Raw genomic sequence first — 20,707 nt, forward strand, 5'->3', positions numbered from 1 at the left:
ATTTATTTTAATTTTTATTCATTTTATTTTATTTATTTTGTGTGTATGTGTGTGCAGCGGGGTCTGCCTGCTTTTCATTATGTGGCTAGTGTGGTGAGTGTTGATGTGTTTTGTATGTTCTTATTGAAAATTAATAAAAACATTGTTCAAAAAAAAAAAAAAGAACGGTTCGTGAATGAGGCCCAATGTCTTTAGTAAATCTCCAGCTGTACTGGAGTCACAGCATGCTCCCGTCATCTCCATCGTTAAGTTTAAGGTAGTAATCTGCACTGTTTATCAGTCTTTTCCTAATCTCCTAGTCACAGTGACGTAACACAATCAATAACCAATAGATGAGCACAGGAAAGGTCCCCGGTTCCAGACCGGGCAGTAAAGCCATTTCGACAGGAAAAAGTAACATCACAATAATGCAAGTAAGCTCAGTCCTAAATAACAAATATAATGATGTCATATATTTACGGCCACAAGCAGGATTTTTGGGGCGCTGTTTCTTAGTAAAGAGAACAGTAAGGAGACCCAGTTGCATGCTAAACCTCATCTGCAGTGAGTCCATATGTGACATCACCAGCTTGACAACCTCTGGTGGTACTTGGTAGTGCTCCAATGCCTTGCAGATTAGCTTGTGCGGTACATTTTGGCATGGTCTTACCAGACCACTGAGAGGGTGCTCTTATTCCTCTTGGCTTTCTTGATGATTTGGCTAATTACAGACATATGCTTCAAGCATCCAGAGTAACCCGGGATTCCTCCTTTCTGGACGATTGCGTCAACATAGCCGTTGGTTAGTAAGTAAGAGGTTAACCTCCTAGCGATAATCAACCAGAAGACTTTCCCCTCGACGTCCAGTCGGGAGATCTCTCTGAACTGATCAAGACCTTTTGAATTCAGCTCCTTAGGGACGAAGCAGCCCTTGGCGAATGTCCAAAGCCAGGGTTCCTGCTTCTTCTTCCAGAGTGTACACAGAAGCGTGGCCAATCTCTTCAGGAGCAGCGGGTAGTTTTTATAGATCTTGTAAGAAGTCCCTGATGGACCAGGAGCTGAACTTGCCCGACCCTGTCTCACCACTGAGCTCACTTCCTCAAAAGTAAAGTCTGCCATGTTAAAACAGGTGCTTGGATTAAGCTTTGGAAGCTGAAAGGGACATTCCCCCAACGGAAGGTCTCTAATGGGGTCGCCATGCGCCGCCTTAATGCTACCCTTCACCTCATCCTTGTCAGCCTGCCACTTTTCGACTGCCAGAGGAGATCAGATGTGAAGCGGAAGGGATTGCTGAAGAGGTTCTTCCTCTGCCGGCGCTTCTCTTTCTGATTGTCTCTGTCCTTTGCAGCTGGAGTAGGTTTTTCCGCACTTCTCATTAAGTGCTTCCTTTTCCTCCTGCTGTGCTTTGTGCCACCTTTTCTTAAGTGCCTGTAGGTCTTAGCGCAGTTCGGCGATCTGCCGTTGCCTTCTGCTGGGGCCTGTGGTGTTTTGCCAGGCTTCCCTTCCTTGACACCAAATGCATCGTAGCATGCAGCTGAAGCCAAAAGCTGCTTCTCCTCCATTTTGTAAGTTTTTACTAAGAGCATGATGGGAAAATATTGTATGGTAGGAAAAAATGCTAAAAGAATTTAGTTGTAGTCTTGTAAATAGTTACCCTGCAAGATTCGTAGTCTGTGTAAAATCTCAGTCTGAGACTAGGCTGGGACTAAAAACTCTAAACAGTGACTGTGAGCAGGTGTGAACTGATAGTTTTCCAGGAGTCTTTTCCAAATCAAACTCTTCTGATGAATAGGTAGCATTAGACAGAAAGATGAGGGGTTTTTATAGAAAACCTGTTACAGAGCCGAGTCAGAGTGGAGGGTTCAGATACAGACACATGAATAAAAGTGTTAACTTACAGTCAGTAACAAATTGATATCAAACAGGATTGTGACTCTCAGTAACCTGCTGATTAATGTGAATCAATGAGGAAACGAAACAGTGTGTCTGTCTCTAAAGAGGAGCAGACAAAGAGAAACCTTCTCAGAGTCAGTTACCACGTCAACCAGCCAGAGCTGAAGGGACCTCACTTTCTGGAAAACAGTTTTCCTCATTTCAGGTTAACAGACTCAGAGTTTCTGGAACAGACCTGCTGTCTGACACATTAAACCTGAAACAGAATATAATATATATAAATATTGTTCAGAAGGTCACTCACTAGCACCATCGTCACATGACATTAGATAACATCTTATCAATCCAGGGACCAATAAGATTTCAGCGATTGAGTGTCTTAATTCAATAGACAGTTGCAGGCTCTCCTCTGTCCAGTTGCTGTCGTTCCAGGGTACACTGCTGTAACGTCTAAACTTTCATCAGTTTCACATAGTTCATCTTCTGGATTATACACCATTTCATGTTCTGGACTGTTTTTTTTCCTTTTCATATCTGTGTGCGTCCTTAAGAGGTGAGTGCAGTGTTTGCAGGGTTTGTTTCTGTGTGTTTTGTCGCCATCTTTTAATACTTGTTTGTGTATCATGTGTATATTGCTCAGTTTATTTTCATGTTTATAAACAATATATGTACAGTTTATGTCGGACATTTCCCTCCTGTGAAGTTGCACTGAGTGCTGATGTGTCAGTTAGGGACTGTCGCGATATAACCTAGTCTGTTTGTGATGAATAAGCCTATGCAGCGGAGCCTTTTCGGTTAAATGTGTAAAATATTGACGCTCCCTTATTTAGTTCATGCTTCACCTCTGAATTATTTGTTGTTCAATTTCATCATCATATGTCATTTTCAAACTTGTTTATATAATATCATATTGTTTATTCATTACTGTTTCAGGTGTCTAAACTTTCATATTTGTTGACATATTTGTTTTTCTCTTTTCAGTTACCACACAAATATCTATCTATGCATACAATATCTCTATTTTATCTCTAAAATAAACAAGTGATCATAAAGAGTGTGAGAGTGTCATTGGAGCGGACAGATCACTAACATCATATTCATGTTCTAACTGGACAAACTGTGGAGGTGTACAGCCACTAATAATCATTCAGGTCCATCATTCAAGTTAATAGGGCTCTCAAGTTTGGTGATTAGCAACCAACACCTCTTTTATAAATACGATGAGACAGAAATAAAGACACAGACTCGTGCTGCGTTTGATGTTTTATAGACATTTGACTGAATAGATTTATAGAATATAAACAAGCTTCTTCCCTCAAACACTCGTCAGTCACCTGATACACAAATAAATAATCTGACCTTTGACCCCGAGTTATTCACCCACTCGTTCTTCAGAGAGAACTACAGTACCCATTAGCCCCGGCTCCATCCGCTCTCAGCTGTTTATAAAACATGCATCGTAACCATGGTTACCAAATTTTATAAAAAAGGGCCCCCCTCCCCCCCAAAAAAAGATATTATGTTGTTCATCCACACAGCGACCAATCAGATCACAGCCTGCACCGTCAGCTGACCACGTCCCAAAACAAGGAACTCACCTGAGCAGGTGGATGTTTACTGACGCTGCAGGTAAGCAAACAAACAGGAAGTGGGCGTGATGTTTCAGGGTCGGCGGCTGGTGACATGTTGAACTTAGAAAAGTAAAATTTTTTGGCTGATTTGGAAAATGGTCAGAAGGAAGCACGGCGGTCCTTTAAGAAGCCGCACGGCTTGATGGGAGTCTGGGTCCATCTGCACAATAATGACTCATTAACTGATCGACTTATTGATTAATAAAACATGTGATTAGAGAACCGTTAGTTAATGTGCAGCTGAATTCTCCCTGATCTTTGACTGACAGGATGTCAACAACCTGCTGACCTCTGACCACCCTCCCACCCCACACACACACACACACACACACACACACACACACACACACACAGAGCGTCATAGAGGGACGTCCAGCAGCTTCTTGTGCAGGTACTGCTTCACCTCCTCGATGCCGTTCAGCTTCTCCAGCTCGTGGTACGGCAGCTAGAGGACGAGACAGGTCACATGACACACTGATGCTACAGAGCCTAGCTTAGCTTAGCATAAAGACTGTTATCCTATCTTATTTTAGCATAAAGACAATTCGCCTAGCTTAGCTTAGCATAAAGACTGCAAGCAGGGGGAACAGTTAGCCTAGCTCAGCATAAAGACTGCAAGCAGGAGCAGGGGGAACAGTTAGCCTAGCTTAGTTTAGCATAAAGATTGCAAGCAAGGGGAACAGTTAGCCTAGCTTATCATAAAGACTGCAAGCAGGAGGAACAATTAGTCTAGCCTAGCTTGGCATAAAGACTGCAAGCAGGTGGAACAGTTAGCCTAGCTTAGCATAAAGACTGGGAGCAGGGGGAATAGTTAGCTTAGCTTAGCTTAGTGTCTGACCTGCAGGATGATGTATCCCAGCAGCCTCAGGTGGCGGTCCCTCATGGCGCGAGAACCCACCAGGACCTCCGAGTTGTGGCAGTAGTGCCACTTATCGTTGACGGACATGATGACCCTGCAGAGACAGACGATGTCACACTTCACACATCCAGTGACAGAGAATCAACGCTGTGATGTCAACGTAGCTTTATTAGCCCCTTTCAGATGCTGTAACGATCTGTGCCAGCTTTTCCCCTCAGAACAGACTGATCCACCACCAGTTTAACTCTGAACCTCCTTAGTCACAGAGCCAGATTAGCCTCTGGGACGTTCAGACTGAAGGAGAAACATTACAGAGGCTTGAAACGGCGTCTGAAAGAAGCTAATGTGTACCTATGTGAACCATGGCAGCTGGTCCTGAGACCAGGTCCTGCAGGTCTGATCAGGTTCTGCCTGTATTACAGGTCTGATCAGGTTCTGCGGGTTTGATCAGGTCTGAGTGAGCTGCACTGACCTCCTGATCTGTCTCTGGTCTGCAGCGGTGCTGTCGGCGTCCGTCCTGTCAGGAGGGTGGAGCGGCGGTGACGGGGGCCCTCTGTCGGCCCCAGAACCCTCAGAATATGTCACGTCCTCGTAGAATCCCGGCAGCTCGCAGTCTGTCCCCGAGCCCCCCGGGCCCCCCGCCTCGTCCTCCAGGATCTTCCCAATGGAGAACTGGAACAGGGAGTCCGGTGCGGCAGCGCCCGCGGGACCCTGGGCCCCAGGGGGGGCCAGGCCGTCGGAGGGGGGGCTGCTGAGCGTGGAGCTGTCCTGGCTCTCCAGAGAGTGCTCCTTGGCCAGGCTGGAGTAGTACTCCGCCGCGGGGACGAAGTACGTGCCGTAGGGGCCACCGTTAGTCCCGGGGCGGGGCGGTGTGGCCCCCGGCGTGCTGCGAGTGTGGTGGGGCAGGAAGGACCTAGGCTCCATGGCCCCGCCCCCGGCCTCTGCACCCTGACCCAGCTGCTCGCCGCCCTCCTCCAACCCTACGAACGGAGAGAACTTCTGGAACTCAGAAGTCACTGCGGCGACCGCAGCGTCCGCTGGCTTGGTCGCCACGGTGACGCAGGACGGAGGAACGATGCCAAGAGCAAGACTGGATCCGGTCCGGATCGGCAGAACCCGACCTGAACCATCAATCCACAACACGAAGTCTGCAGACAGAGAACACAGTACTGGGTGGTTCTGTGTAATACTGTGTGTAGTATTGTGTAGTACTGTGTGTAGTACTGTAGTACTGTGAAGTACTGTGTAGTACTGTGTAGTGCTGCAGTACTGTGTAATACTGTGTGTAGTACTGTGAAGTACTGTGTGTAGTCCTGTGTAGTATTGTGTAGTACTGTGTGTACTACTGTAGTACTTTGAAATACTGTGTAGTACTGTGTAGTGCTGCAGTACTGTGTAATACTGTGTGTAGTACTGTGAAATACTGTGTGTAGTACTGTGTAGTTTTGTGTAGTACTGTGTAGTACTGTGTAGTACTGCAGTACCTGTGTAGTACTGTGTAGTATTGTGTAGTACCTGTGTAGTACCCGGGGGCCAGTACTTCGTCCTGTTTGTAGTTCTGTTCTCCCACCAGCTGCCTCAGAGCTTCAGCTACCAAACCTTTATAACTGACAGGGAACACACGGTCAGAACCAGAACCAGGACCAGGACCAGGACCAGTCCAGACTGGCATATGTCTGTGTGTTACCTGTACTTGCGGTTGACCTCGTCGGCGGTGAGGGCGTGGTCAAACATCAGGACCTTGTGAGCCTCCTGCAGCCGTGGCCCGGTGTACTCTCGGTACTCCAGCTCCACGGCGGCGTCCAGCAGGGACAGGTAGCGCCGCACGATCTGCGCGTACGGACTGTCTGCACACAAAAACACAACACCTGCACGTTAACACAGGGGGCGGGACCACACACACCTGACAGGTATGGGGCGGTTACTGACTGGTGACGATGCTGATGAAGGAGGAGGAGAAGACGCGGTGCAGCACCAGGCTGGGGAAGTGGCCCAGCTGGAACAGAGACATCAGAATGTTGACGGTGGCGAGCGGCGAGCTGAGTGCCTTCAGCTCCAACACTTCCTCCATACGAGAGAAGAACTGCTGCTCACCACACGGACGGTAGCTCATCCTGCTAAACGGGAACACCAGTTTCTGGATCACCTGCACACACACACACACACACACACAGAGTTAATACACACACAGAAACACACACACGCATACATCATTCAACACCCACACCCACACACACACACACACACACACACACACACACACTCATAAACACACGTACACACGTACACCATTCAATAAAGACACACAGACACACGCACACATACATACACACACACACACAGTTAATACACAGACACACGCGGGCACACACAGTCCAGTGAACTATACTAAAACGCCTAAACCACATCGCCTGCGCCTGCATTAAATAGGCGTGCGTACAGCCACGTGTATTGCGAGTACACCAGATAATGAAGGGGTGACGGGTGACACCTGTCATGCCACGTGCGAACACAGACGCTTGTGCGCACACTCCTGTCAATGTACAAATAATGATTTACTTTATGATGACGAATTTTGAGTTTAACAGCTGCTTAGCTTCATAATTCAAGCACTCCATGTATTGCCAAGAGAGACCGATGAGACAGTTTAGGCTATTTCAGTCTATACATGCACAGGTTAAGGCATCTGAAGCGTTGGCATTAGGACAATAACACACACGCATTAACGCCTGTAACGCATGTATGCCCATAACAGTATATCAGGGACCGGACCATTGCTCAGGCGCCAAACTGAGGAAGAGGCTGTGCGCATTTATGCACGAGGTCCACTGGATCATCATGGCCCAGTATTTCAATACAAGTATTAAAATACTGGGCCCTGATGATCCAGTAGACCTCGTGCATCATCTGTAATCTGGATCAGGATTATCCGGATAACGAAATCCTCCTTTTCTTAGTCATGGATCAAGGTGATCCTGCTGACTTTATCTGAGTATTTCAAAACATTGGCAGGACTGAACACCGTGACGTCGTTCTGGGCGGATACCGATTTCCAAATCTCAACATGTCTCCGCCTCTAGGATCGAAACATGGCGGACTACCTGACAAAAGGAGCAGGGAGCACCACTTTCACGTCAAAAGTGTAAGTTTACCGCCGTCTAATGTGTACCGGTTTTAAGACCATACGAACACCAACCAACATATCATGCAAGCCAACTTCATGAATTGTTACTTAATTAAAACCAGGCCGCAGCGATCTCTAGGGCTGCGTTCAGACTGCAGGCAGTCTGATTTAAATCAGATTCCTACTCAACTCCGAATTTTTAGGGCTGACTGTCCACACTGTTTTTAGCAAGTGTCCAAATCTGTTCAGACTGGGCCACATTATTGACTGATCTGACAGGTTGCTATAGTAACGGTGTCAGAGCGTCTGACGTCGTAACGGCGGGCCCGCATGAGTCGGGTGCGGCTGCCGGTGGACACCTCGTCTCTGCGCTGCCGGCGCTATGCGTGCCGCGTAGAGTGACGTCACGGACAGTCAAAACCGATCTGAGTGTTTGGAGCGGTTCAGACTGAGACGCATCCGTCCAAATGCAATCTGAAACTACCTCCCGAAGGTGGTTTCGATCCGGTTTACAAAAATCGGATTTCATGTGATTTGTGACTGTTCAGACTTCAAAAGAGCCATCCAGTTCCAATCTGGATGGGCTAAAAATCGGATTTTGGCTGGCAGTCTGAACGCGGCCTAATTGAGATGTGCTTACGTTAGCTAACTCGGCTTCATTGGCTTTGTTGATTAATTTTAGTCTATGGTTTAACTTATAAAGGAACTAATCGGACGTACATCATACCTTGACTCTTAAAACTAACACCAGCCTGTTCAGAGTTTATTAGCGTTACGTCATTGGCAACACGGCAGACTTAAAAAAATATGCCACATGTGTACACAGCAGACTGCTGCAGTACTTAGGAAACGTAATGTTACACGGTACGAGTATGAACTACTTCTAGCAAGTTAATTTTGTCTACTCTGAATATTATTCTTAGGTTTCTTTTTTTCGACAAAGTAAAGTAGTAGATGTTTTTAACCTTACATGTCAGTCGAAACATGTAAGGTAAAAAACATCTCCTACTTTCCTTTGTCGAAAAAAAGAAACCTAAGAATAACGACTATGAACTGTACACTTCATTCAGAAGTGTCAGAATGCTCTAGTAATGCTGGTGATGATGTCATACTTTATGTACATAAAGATATACTCATACACCTTCTCTTTCTTCTACTTTCAGAGTCACTCACAGCCATGGACCTCTCAGCTATTAAGGACAACCGGGTCCCTACGAGTGCTGGAAATCCTTGGAATAGCTTTAATTGTATTGATACATTCAAGGTTTTCAAGTTATTGGAATTTTAATAAAGTGCTTGAAACTGCTTGAAATTGTAATTGCATTACTTTCATGATATAAAGCTTGGTCAGTGACACAATTAGAAACATTTTTTCATCCTAATTTGTCTCCCTTATGTAGAAGGCTCTCACTAAACATAATTATGGTCATTTATAGCAAAGTAGCATCTGATTTGATGAAGTAAAATAGTCAGTTTGTACACAACCACGTTGCTGCATGTTTTAAAAATCACATTCAAGCTATTTCCAGACATTTTAAAAGTGCATTTTTAAGCTTCTGACAGAAGTCAAATTTGTCTTCATTTAATGAAAAGCAGGAAAATATAGCTTGAAAATGCGTGGAAAGTGCTTCAATGTGCAGCATGATATAATTACAGCAGTTTCAGTAAGTGGGGTCAAATATTTTATAATGCTGTAGATTTCTTACAATTGGGCTACTTTAATTAAAGTAAAACACTAACACTTGTAATGAAGTGTAATGAACATCTTGAGTTAAAATATCTAGGAGAAGTGGAGCTGAGACTTTGTCAATCTAAGTGAAATCCACCTCTGAGGTGGGATCAAAATTATCCTGAAATTTTGGTATCAAGTTGATCCAGATATCTGCCTTTAGTTTTGAAATACCCAAATCCAGCCTTTTATCTGGATTCAAGGGAGGATTGGATTACCAGAGCGGAATCCTGATCTTCAGGATCAGGATAATATAGATCCTTGTTTGAAATACCCAGTTTTCAGATCAGATCTATATTTAATCCCATCCGACCAGGATAATCCTATCTGATCACTTTTGAAATACCAGCCCCAGGACCTGACAGTTATTCATTTTCTATGTTCTGCGGCATATCTTCACAGATCAGCTGTTACACAGAGTCTCATGTTCATACGGGATTGTTTATAAGAAAGCATTACTTATAGATGAACCCCAAACCCCAACAGAGCTGTCAGGATACTTTTATTTTTAAGTGGCTGAAATTATTTTAATTATCCCTTTCATCCTTGCTATCATTAAATATCAATTCGATATCATTCAACCCTTGGGGCTTGGGGTTCATCTATAAATTATGCTTTCTTATAAACAATCCTGTATGAACACAAGACTCTGTGTAACAGCTGATCTGTGTAGATATGCTGCAGAACATAGAAAATGAATAACTGTCAGGTCCTGATGATCCAGTGGACCTCGCGCATAAATGCGCACAGCCTTTCTCATTTTTTCAACATCCCGTTATAGGCATACACTCGTTACAGCCGTTAACGCGTGTGTGTTATTGTCCTAATGCCAACGCTTCAGACGCCTTAATGTCTAATGCATGTGTAGACTAAAATAGCCTAAACTGTCTCATCGGTCTCTCTTGGCAATGCATGGAGTGCTTGAATTGTGAAGTGAAGCAGCTGTTAAACTCAAAATTCGTCATCATAAAGTCAATAATTATTTGTACATTGAGAGCGCCACGTTTGCACGTGACCCCTCGCTATTTGATTTCCACAAACACTGTGCACTGTTTTAGTACAGTTCGCTGACATAAAATGCCCCTCTCACACACACACACACACACACACACACACACACACACACACACACACACTGAGAACCTGAGACAATGAGGGTTTCCTGACCTCTGACCTCCTAGCGCTCTCACCTTACTGTCCAGGTACTCGGCCTTCTTCACCAGGAAGTCAGCGATGGTGTCCAGGAGGCGGGTCTCTCTCAGGCGGTGGCGAGCGATGTATTTGGCGATCAGAGCCATCGTGTACGGCGTGATGCTGTCCACCTTTTTAGGCAGCTCCTCTGTTTGAAACGACAGGTCACATGATCAGCACGCGGCGTGGTGGTGGCGTGCAGTCAGGTGTGTGGTCGTGGCGTGTGGCCATGACTCACCTGCCAGGCTGCTGATGAACCTCTCCTGGCGGTTCTGGTAGAACAGGTGCGAGCTGAAGATCAGCTCCAGACTCTTGTTGCTTGCCTCCCGGACGCACGCCGCCAGCATCTCGTCCAGCAGCGCCATCTCCTGGTCACGCACGCCGTTGACGCTCGCCAGCGTGTGTTTGACCAGACGTAGGATCTTCCTGAAGGTCGGAGACAGAAGTTTTGTGAAACAAAAACACATTAATTTGTCCTTTACTTTGAAAAGCCTTCCTTTACTTTGAAAAGCCCAGAGCTAATTAACTCTCTAATACTTAATATTTCATGTTCCTTTTCATGAAAAAAACCCTTGATGACATCACAGCTGTGGGGTTCACCTGTTGGCTAGCAGCTGTTCGGGGTTTGGCAGCGCGCTGCTATCAGTGGCGGTGTTGGTGGCGCCTGTGGCAGAGGCGGATTCCTGCGGCTGCAGCGAGCGCCACTTGAGGCGATAGTAGGACAGCAGCAGGAAGAGCGTCTGCGGGTGGCGCTCCCGCTCCAGGTTCTTCTCCAGACCGGACAGGCACGCCTCCGTCAGAGGGTGCTGGCTGCCCGGGTGCAGCTTCATGCTGGAGCTGAACACCATGGACACGTCCTTCTGGTTGAACTGGTTCAGTCTGGATTGAGACTCCGCCTCCAACACCTGCACCACCTGAGACTCACTGGGAAGACCTGAAGTGACCACAAACACAAAGGGACCAGCTCAGACCACCTTAAGTCACCTGAGACCAACTCAGACCATCTCAGACCACCTGAGACCAGCTCAGACGACCTGGGACGTCAAAAGCAAAACTTTTGAATTTAAAAGTAAAAATTCCTGAACTTAAGTTCATCTGCATTGAAACATTTTGACTTTGACTTTAATAAAATAACTTTTTTCCACTTTTAATAATAATGCATTATGGTGATGTCACACAGGCCGTATGACATCACCAGCTGACTCACCGAGTGCTGCCACGGCGTAAAGACAGTTGACGATGCTGAAGTTGTCGAACTTGGCGCAGTCATTGACGATGGCGCCGCAGAGCGTCTGGAAGTCCTGGTGCTCAAGGATCTGGCGCCCGTCGCCGCCCTCCGCTCCTGCAGTGGCCTCGGGGTCGGGCTCGCCCCCCCCGCCCCGTGCTGGCGGCGCAGCCTGCAGCAGCTGTCCAATCTTCTGCAGGGCAACGGGGTAGTGGTTGTGGGAGATCTTGGCAGGGTTCTGGGTGACCCAGCGCAGCACCTCGTCCGGGCGCCGCGAGCGCTCGATCAGACGCTTCATGGTGAAGAACGTGTCGTAGCTCATCTTCTCATGTATGAAGTTCCACGTCTTCTTCTTGCTGCCCACAGCAGCGCCCCCCCCGACCGGAGCCCCCCCGCCATACGCGTGAAAGTGGCCGTGGTGCTGGTAGTGGGGGGGAAGTGGGGGCGGGGCCAGGTGGGTGGGCTGCTGGTGGGCGTGGTAGTGATGGTGGAAGTGCGCCCCCCGGTGGGCGTCGGGGCGACCCTGGTACATCGGGTAGGCGGGGGGGGGGCGGGAGATGAGGGTGAGGGGGGTGCGGCGCCTCGAGCACAGCGAGCCCCGCCCTCCGCCCCTGCTTCACCCCCCCTCCTCCCCCTCCCCCTCCTCCTCCTCCTCCCCCCGCGGCGCTGTAGAGGCGTGTGGCGTACATGGCGTCGGTCTGGACGGGGCGGGGGGGGCCGGGAGGGAGGCGGCGAGCTCTCAGCAGGCGCCACACACTGGACACACACAGCATAGTCTGACAGTTGGGACGCCACGGGAACACAGCACGCCGCTCCTGCAACACAGACACACACACACCTGTAACTGAACCACACACTTGTTACTGAGCCACACACGCACACCTGAAGCTGAACTCACCTGACCTTCACAATAAACATCAATTACTCAAAATCAGATTATCAGCTGCTAACTCACCCTTCTCTCTGCGCACCTATCTCTGCTCAGCTGTCTCTCTGCTAACCTGTCTTAAATTCAACAGGCTTTATTGGCATGTTTCAAAACTATATTGCCAAAGCACAAGTACAATACTAAATAACAGTAATATCTCTCTCTCTCTCTATATATATATATATATATATGTATATATATATATATATATATATATATATATATAGAGAGAGAGAGAGAGAGAGAGAGAGAGAGAGAGAGTGTGTGTGTGGTGTGTAAATAAATAACAAAGTGGATACACTTCATAAAATATATATAGATAAAATGGAATGCATGTGTGAGAGGCAAATCAATGACAAATACACAATTCATTGTGTAAATCTAGTAAATAAAAAGCCAATGTGTCAGTTGTAATATAGTGTACTAGAGGAGTGTGTGTGTTCTATGTGTTATCTGGTTTTCTGATACTATGTTCACCAAGTATATGCTGCATTTAGTCTGCTCAGAGAGGGAAGCAGAGTCTGGGACTTTACGTCTCATCCTAGTAAAAAAAACTTTGTTCTCTGGTCTTGGTAGAGAACAAACATAAGAAGTGCTGCTCTATCTCCACCTCTCTCCGTGGACAGAGCTGACACAGCCGGTCTTCTGGAGGCAGCCAGGTCTGTCTGCGGCAGCCGGTCCCTACGGCCAGGCTGGGATCACTGAGTCTGGACCTAGTCAACGTCTGTCTCACTTCCCATCAGTCACAGTGCTCAGATAGTTGGACACTGTGTATTCTCTGTTCACAGCTGAGGAGCATTTGAGTTTGTTTTGCGTTTATATGGTAGATGTCCAATAGCTAACATAATGTTCTTTTTCTTTCATTCTGATCTGGTTTGTCCGGAGAGGAGCTGAGCCTCAGGACTAGCTGGCTGAGGGAACTCCTGTCCATGTTCTCCTCCTGGTGATGAGAGCTTTGTGATCGTAGAAATTGGGATCAATGGTTTTCAGCTGTTTGTACTATTTGATTGCTCTTTTTGGATCCTAATTAATAGAGGGAAAAGGAAAACTGTCTACCTGCTCACCTGTCTCACTGCTAGCTGTTAGCATGTAGCCGGCTGTTTAAACATCCTGTGGTGACGTCACTAAATATATTTCATATGTATGATGACGTCATCCCGTGACGTCTCTGTGGTGATTTGTGTTTCTGGCTCGCCAGCAGCTGTTAGCTGTTAGCCGTTAGCCGGCTGCTAGTTGCTAGCTGACAGCCGGCGGGGAGGCTGTCAGTTGGCAGCTAGCAGTCGGCTAACGGCTGCCTGTCGGCGGGCGGGCAGGGCCAGTAGCCCCGGGGTCAGTAGCCCCGGGGCGGACAGACCACCGCCCGCAGACCCGCTGACTGAGTTTAAGCTGTTTAAATTGGAGAAAGGTGAGCTGAGCTAAGCTAAGCTAAACTAGCTGTCAGCTCCGGTCCCCAGCTGATCTGTTAGCATGTTAGCATCAGAGTGTCCTTCTCTCAGCCGGATAACCCGCTCATTACCCGGTAACTACCCGGTAATAACCCGGTCCAACCCGCTGAGCGCCGGGGTTACCTCATAGCTCAGAGACGCTCGAAGCTCCGCTCCGCTGAAGGTCCTGAGGCCGCTGACAGAGATGCTTCACCGGGGAAACAGTCAGCGGTCAGCCGCTCCATTCCTCCACACACTCCATCTCTACCCGGCATGCACTGGGGGAAGGCCCACAGCGACACCTGGTGGAGAGAAAGACCCTGAGGACTGAGGTGAGAGAGCTGCACCAGCACAGGGAGAGCAACATGGCACGGCTGACAGCTCTGATGGAAGAGGTGAGAGAGCTACAGGACAACTATAACAGCTCTGAAAGAGCAGCTGGACTCACACCCAGACCAGAACCCTGTGAGTCCCACTGAGAGCAACAAGAACCCACCAACTCAACAGCCTCCTCCAACCCCCACCCCCAGCTCCACCCCTAGTCCTCCAGCTAACACCACTTGACAATCTCCCTCTATTCCACAGACCAACACCACCTGTCATCACTCCATACCAACACAGCAGAAAGAGGCAAATTCCCAGATAAAAAGAAACTTTTCCTCACACACACAGTGGCCAAAATCTGGTGTCCAAACACACAACGTGCCATAGACTTGCTATCAGAGGTGCAGCTGGGATCCCCAAGCCACATTATAATCCACACTGGCACCAACGATCTGAGGAGACAACAGGAGAGTGTCAGAGTCACTCAGAGGAGCGATAGAGAAGGCCTCAACCACCTTCCCCAATAGCAGAGTGGTAATATCATCCCTGCTACCAAAGACTTCCTCCCTGACACAACAGCAGCATGCCCAGAGACTGTATTCTGAGGCCCAACGTCCAACTGGCCCACCACCCCACCCTGGATGTCAGCTGCCTACACGACCATGTCCATCTGTTGAAAAACACAGTCCCCATCTTCACCCGGACACTGAAGGACGTCGCTCTGAACAGAGACCAATCCACACCCCCAGACCAACACGGCACCCCACGGGACCATCACCGAGACAAGCTCATTGGAGACCACATCATCCTAATCTTCCTCCACACCTTGCCCCACCTAGACCCCACCAGAACAGATAAAATCCCCTTCAAGACAGACCACAACCACTTTTACCCCCAAGGACACAACCCCAGCGTCAGGAACTACACCCTGGCCCACTGAGTTTTGCCGAAGCAGTGAGGAGAACAACAGGACCAACCCTCACCCCCCCTGCAACCCCCTCACCCCCCACAACGAACGAGAGGCATCCAACACATGCTCAGCCTGCTCTGCTCCCATCTGATAGGTCAGGTACCACAGTAGACAATTATTTTATTTTATTTTATTTTATTATTTAATTAACTTATTTCTAATGTCATAATAGATTGCAACCCAAATGTTTATTATGCCCCTGAACATTACTGAGAGGTTTATGAATTGATCTTATTTTGACACTGAATGTAGCTTTTTGAATTGTTAGCTGAATGAAATCTAAATCATTTGTTATTTCTTGTTTGAATATTCAGGGTCTGTGGTCCTCCTCCTTAGGCCTTAAGAGCAGGACCTCAGACTTCACCAAATATTTAGGAGATGCAGATGTGTTTGTTCTGCAGGAGACCTGGTGTAGAGGAGACTGAATCAGGCTGTACAAGATATCAACAACATATTTCATGGTGCTGTAGATCTGTCCAATCTGAAAAAAACTCAGCATCACACATCAGAAACATCAGCCAATGAAAAATGGTTTGATAAAGACTGCAGACATCTGAGAAAAATACTCAAATTTATCAAATCAGAATCATAGACAACCAGACAACCCTGAGCTCCATCTCCAATATTGGGAAACACAGAAATTATACAAAAAACACTGAGAACTAAAAGGGAGCAACGTGCGCAGCACAGCTCCATATAATTGAAGAATCTATTGACTTGATTTCTGGAAAAAATGGCACTCTTTCAGCAAACCACACAAAGAAGAATTGGCTATTCAAGATGGTGATATATGAAAAAAAAAACCACTTTGAAACCTGTACAGTGCCATCACACTGAATTCAGCCCAAAATTATCTCATCAACAAACTACAATCTCAAGAATCAGTTGTTAAAGACAATCAAAATCCTTTCAATCGTCACATTACTGAAGAAGAGCTACTGGCTAAAATCCAGGCCCTGCAACCAGGGAAGGCCAATGGTCCTGACTGGATTCATTCATCTATTCATCATTTTAAAATTATTCAACCTGGTTCTGAGCATTGGACATTTCCCTGACATCTGGAGTAAAGGAATTATCGCACCAATCTTTAAAAATGGAAATATATTTGAACCAAACAACTACAGAGGCATATGTCAGCAGCAACCTGGGGAAGTTATTCCGCAGCATCCTAAATAACTGACTACAAGACTTCCTCAGCGAACACCATGTTTTGAGCAAGAGTCAGATCGGATTCACGCCACAGATCATATCTATACCCTCCACACACTCATTCATAAGCATGTCCACCAAAACAACAACAACATTTACTTCTGTTTTGTAGACTTCAAGAAAGCTTTTTTTAAAGATATTTTTTGGCCATTATTGATAGAGACAGAGTGAAGGGGGAGACATGCGGAAAAGAGCTCCGAGTCAGATTCAAACCCAGGCCGCCCGCTTACGGGGACAGTGCCTCTACGGTACGCGATCTACCAGGTGTGCCACCAGGACGCCCTGACTTCATGAAAGCTTTTGACTCAATTTGGCATGACGGTCTGTTCCTGAAAGTAACTGAAAAAAGGTGTAGGGGGAAAACCTATGATATTATGAAAGCAACGTATACAAATATTACATGTGCTGTGAAAATTGGCAATAGGAAAAAAAATGTTTTTCCTTCAAAATAGAGGAGTGAAACAGGGCTGCAGTCTCTGGTTTCACCCTCTCTGACACACATTAAATGTCTACTTGTTGCAGATGATCTAATACTGCTAGCTCTATCTAAAGAGGCACTACAACAGCAGAACTGGAGTCAGACCTGGGCCCTGACAATCCATCTGGAAAAGACCAGATTTATGGTCTTCCAAAAACAACCCAAGTGTCAGAGAAAACCGTACAGGTTCTCACTGGGCTCTACCGACATAAAACACACACGCACTTACACATATTTGGAACTAAAAATAACCTCCACAGGAAACTTCAACCTGGCTGTTAATGATCTCAGAGACAAAGGAAGAGGGGATTTCTATGCCATCAAAAATCTTCAAACATAGATATACCTGTTAGAATCTGGCTCAACCCATTGTACTGTATGGCAGTGAAGTGTGGGGCCCTCTTGTAAATCAAGACTTTGACAAATGTGACAAACAGACTGTGCAGCTCAGTCTGTTGAGCAATTTAAAACATTATTAAAAACCTATTTATTCTCCTTGGCATTCAGTCCGAGCGAGGCAAGAATCCTTGGCCTTTTAAAAACTTTTTATTATTTAATTTCCTTTTTTTAACTCTAACTCTGTTTTTAGATTGAGTTTTTATTACTATTTTATTAGGGCCACGGGGCAATCGCACCGAGCACTGGTCCCATACAGCAATTAGAGCACGATTGTTATACTGTGGATTTTTTCTTCTTCCTCTTTCGGATGCAATTTAGTCCCGCAAATTATATATCAAAACGTGCGGTTTGATTGGGATTGGTGTGCTATTACTTTTCTCTACGGAATATTTACATTTTGAAAAATCCATGCCAAAATTTTGCATTGAAGTGAATGGGACGCCCGAAAAAAAATGAGCTAAGAAGAACAATAATTGGAGATTTTCAAACGTCTACTTCTCCGGCATTATTTCACCTTGAGACTCCATTTAAACTTTAAACAGTAGACACAAGTCTTGTGTATTAATCCACCTTTCAATAGGTCATATTGTTTTTTATCAATCCCTGTTCAATAACCATGATCATTTTTGGAGAAATTCTGAGATTATAATGGGTGTGTATTGCATGGAATGTTCGTGTCACAGTGTGTGACATCATCGCCAGAGTGTAGAGGGAGAGAAAAAACTGTCAAAAAATACATTTGAAAACTGAATTATAATAACAGAAATAATTTATACATAGCAATGTAGGAAAATTTGTCTTCTCACTCACAATCCTCTGGTAAAGCTGTCAGAGTTATAGTTTGGGCGTAGCTCTCCATCACCAGGAGGAGAACATAGAGAGGAGTCCCCTCAGCCAGCTGGTCCTGAGGCTCAGCTCCTCTCAGGACAAACCAGATCAGAAAGAAAGAAAAAGAACATTATGTTAACTATTGGACATCTAACATAAAAACACAAAACAAACTCAAATGCTTCTCAGCTGTGAACAGAGAATACACAGTGTAAAAATCACTCTGGTTTTGTAGATTGGAAGCCCAAGAGCAAACACACACTGGAGATAAAGTAAAGTCTCAATGCTGGCCTTTATTTTGGTAACAGGTAAAATTATGTAGATCTGGTCTCAGAATAACATCTTTCACACAGGAAGTCAATTAGAGTTAGCCAGGAACACTACAGTTATTCACCATGTTTGTTCTACACAATGTGAGAGTGAGTGTGTGTTGTCCTCATAGGCGTGTTGCTAAGAGTTAACAAGTCTAAACATGACAGCTGAGAACCTAAACTGTGCCCTTGAACATCTATGAGAAAAAATTACCCATACATCACCCATACATTATCATACATTATTAGATTCCAATTTGAACTGTGGTCAAAATGGAAAAGAGGAGGAAAGCATGTAAGATAATAAACCAGGTGTTGGTGTGTGTGTGTTTGTCTGTGTTGTCTGCCTGAAAGTACTGTGAAACTCGTCAGTTTGTGTCTAAAACTCATCAGTTAGTGTGTAAAACTGATCGGTTAGTGTAAACTGACAGTTTTCAGTTGGTGTGTGTGTGTGTTTGGCGGGGGGGCTTTGGTAGCTAAGCAACCAGGGTCAGGTGGCGGCCATCAATCAGAGCAGAGCAATCAACTGAAATCAACTGCTCTTGTGAGGCCACTGACAGGGAACACAAAACAGCAAAACATTCCCCTCGAACAGAAAGCGTTTTTGGCAAAACCGTAGTTCCTATCACTGAACATTGAACCTACTTCATTTTGAGCATCCTGAGTTCTTCCTGAACGTCTACATGTGTTTTGTGATGAAAAATTAAGAAACTGTTTTTTTAGAGCGATCAGAAGAAACTGCTACCTCTGCTTTTCTCCAGAAATTTTCTCTTCTTGTGAACATGGCAGTCTATGAGGCTGTGGGTGCATGTTTGTGGATCATCTGTGCGTCCTACACCCAAACTATAACTCTGACAGCTTTAGCAGACCAATGTGAGTGAGAAGACCAATTTTCCTACGTTTCTATGTATAAATTATTTCTGTAGAGTGGTATCTGCACCCTCGAGCACAGTTTTCAAAATTATTTTTTTACACATTTTTCTCTCCCTCTTCTCTCTAGGATGATGTCATCCACTCTAGCCTCCGTGTTTTTGCAGAATAATTTGAAAACAGTTTGCCGAAACCCTTAGAAAAGTCATAGCACACTTGTCAGTGTAGTCGACCGAAAAAACACGGAAGAAATGGAGGAATAAAATCTAGGATTAAGCCCATTGAATAGTATATAGTATGCAGTGACTCAGTCACACCTTTTTTAGTAATATAAATAAATATATATGTTATATATTACATACAGTATAATATATTCATTTATAAATATATATGCACAGTATTCGTATCTTGAGCTGATGTGACAACTGAATTTCCCCACTAGTCTTATATTATATTATATTATTCATTCATTCATTCATTCATTCATTCATTAACCTTAACCGCTTATCCGCACTCGGGTCGCGGGGGGCTGGAGCCAATCAGCTGACATTGGGCGAGAGGCGGGTTCACCTGGACCGGTCGTCAGACTATCACAGGGCTCACACATAGAGACAGACAGTCACGCTCTTATTCACTCCTACGGGCAATTTAGAGTCACCAATTGAACCTAAGTGCATGTTTTTGGACTGTAGGAGGAAGCCGGAGTACCCGGTGAGAACCCATGCCGACACGGGGATAACATGCAAACTCCAAACCGCTCCAAACAGAAGAGCCGCAGGTTGGAGGCGGACAGGTGTCGTGCCAAAAAGTGATTGCCTGCCAGAATCTGATTTCTGGCCGCGGGAGCGCGCACGGCAGCCCGTTGAGCGGTAGCGTAAACACGTCTGCTTTTCTCTGGATTAAACGGTCTTAATATGCAGATACACACAACTGTATTATAATGTAATTATAGCAAAGGCATGTGGCTTCGAAAGTTTAACGTTTGTTGTTGCGTAATTATTACAACTGTGGCCAAAAGAAGTGTAGTTTGTAGCGAAATCAGACATGGCAACTACGTGATAGACACGTCTATTTCGGTTTTCACCTCGCAAAAACTGATTGAAGGCATAGTATAGTTACTGAGAGGTTATTTCTGCCTAAATATGACTTGATCTCATTCATGAGCTTCATAATGTAAACACTAGAGCTCACAGGACAGCTTGGAATCCCTTTAAAGCACCATTACAACACAAAATAGGCATTTTCACCTGCCAAAAATTGATTGAAGGCCAGATACAGTTATTCAAAGGTTATTTCTGCCTAAATATGACTTGATCTCATTCATGAACTTCATAA

General features: G+C 45.7%; 1 protein-coding gene and 1 long non-coding RNA gene across 2 annotated transcripts; both read right to left on the reverse strand.

Annotated features, from left to right (window-relative positions):
* Positions 1-3,122: 3,122 nt before the first annotated feature.
* fastk (Fas-activated serine/threonine kinase) lies at positions 3,123-12,204 on the reverse strand. Its single transcript, XM_059345404.1, has 10 exons — positions 11,614-12,204; positions 11,007-11,340; positions 10,645-10,832; positions 10,406-10,554; positions 6,292-6,508; positions 6,050-6,209; positions 5,878-5,969; positions 4,835-5,510; positions 4,342-4,456; positions 3,123-3,948 (listed from the first exon to the last, which is right to left on the reverse strand). Exons 1-10 carry the CDS (start codon positions 12,161-12,163, stop codon positions 3,862-3,864), a joined length of 2,568 nt encoding a protein of 855 aa, XP_059201387.1. The 5' UTR covers positions 12,164-12,204; the 3' UTR covers positions 3,123-3,861.
* A 70-nt stretch (positions 12,205-12,274) lies between these two features.
* Positions 12,275-18,224, reverse strand: LOC131980306 (uncharacterized). Its single transcript, XR_009395221.1, has 3 exons — positions 18,174-18,224; positions 14,128-14,285; positions 12,275-12,446 (listed from the first exon to the last, which is right to left on the reverse strand). It is a non-coding gene; the product is annotated as an uncharacterized LOC131980306 (long non-coding RNA).
* Positions 18,225-20,707: the final 2,483 nt, after the last annotated feature.

The sequence above is a fragment of the Centropristis striata genome, chromosome 11 (assembly GCF_030273125.1).
Source record: "Centropristis striata isolate RG_2023a ecotype Rhode Island chromosome 11, C.striata_1.0, whole genome shotgun sequence".
Lineage (NCBI taxonomy): Eukaryota > Metazoa > Chordata > Actinopteri > Perciformes > Serranidae > Centropristis > Centropristis striata.

Excerpts from the sequence above, each read along its gene's own strand:
- fastk (XM_059345404.1), bottom strand. The coding sequence starts at position 12,163 with ATGTACCAGGGTCGCCCCGACGCCCACCGGGGGGCGCACTTCCACCAT. Across the intron at positions 10,555-10,644 it reads GTTCATCAGCAGCCTGGCAG|AGGAGCTGCCTAAAAAGGTG; the intron begins GTGAGTCATGGC and ends CGTTTCAAACAG. Across the intron at positions 5,970-6,049 it reads GAGGTCAACCGCAAGTACAG|TTATAAAGGTTTGGTAGCTG; the intron begins GTAACACACAGA and ends GTTCCCTGTCAG.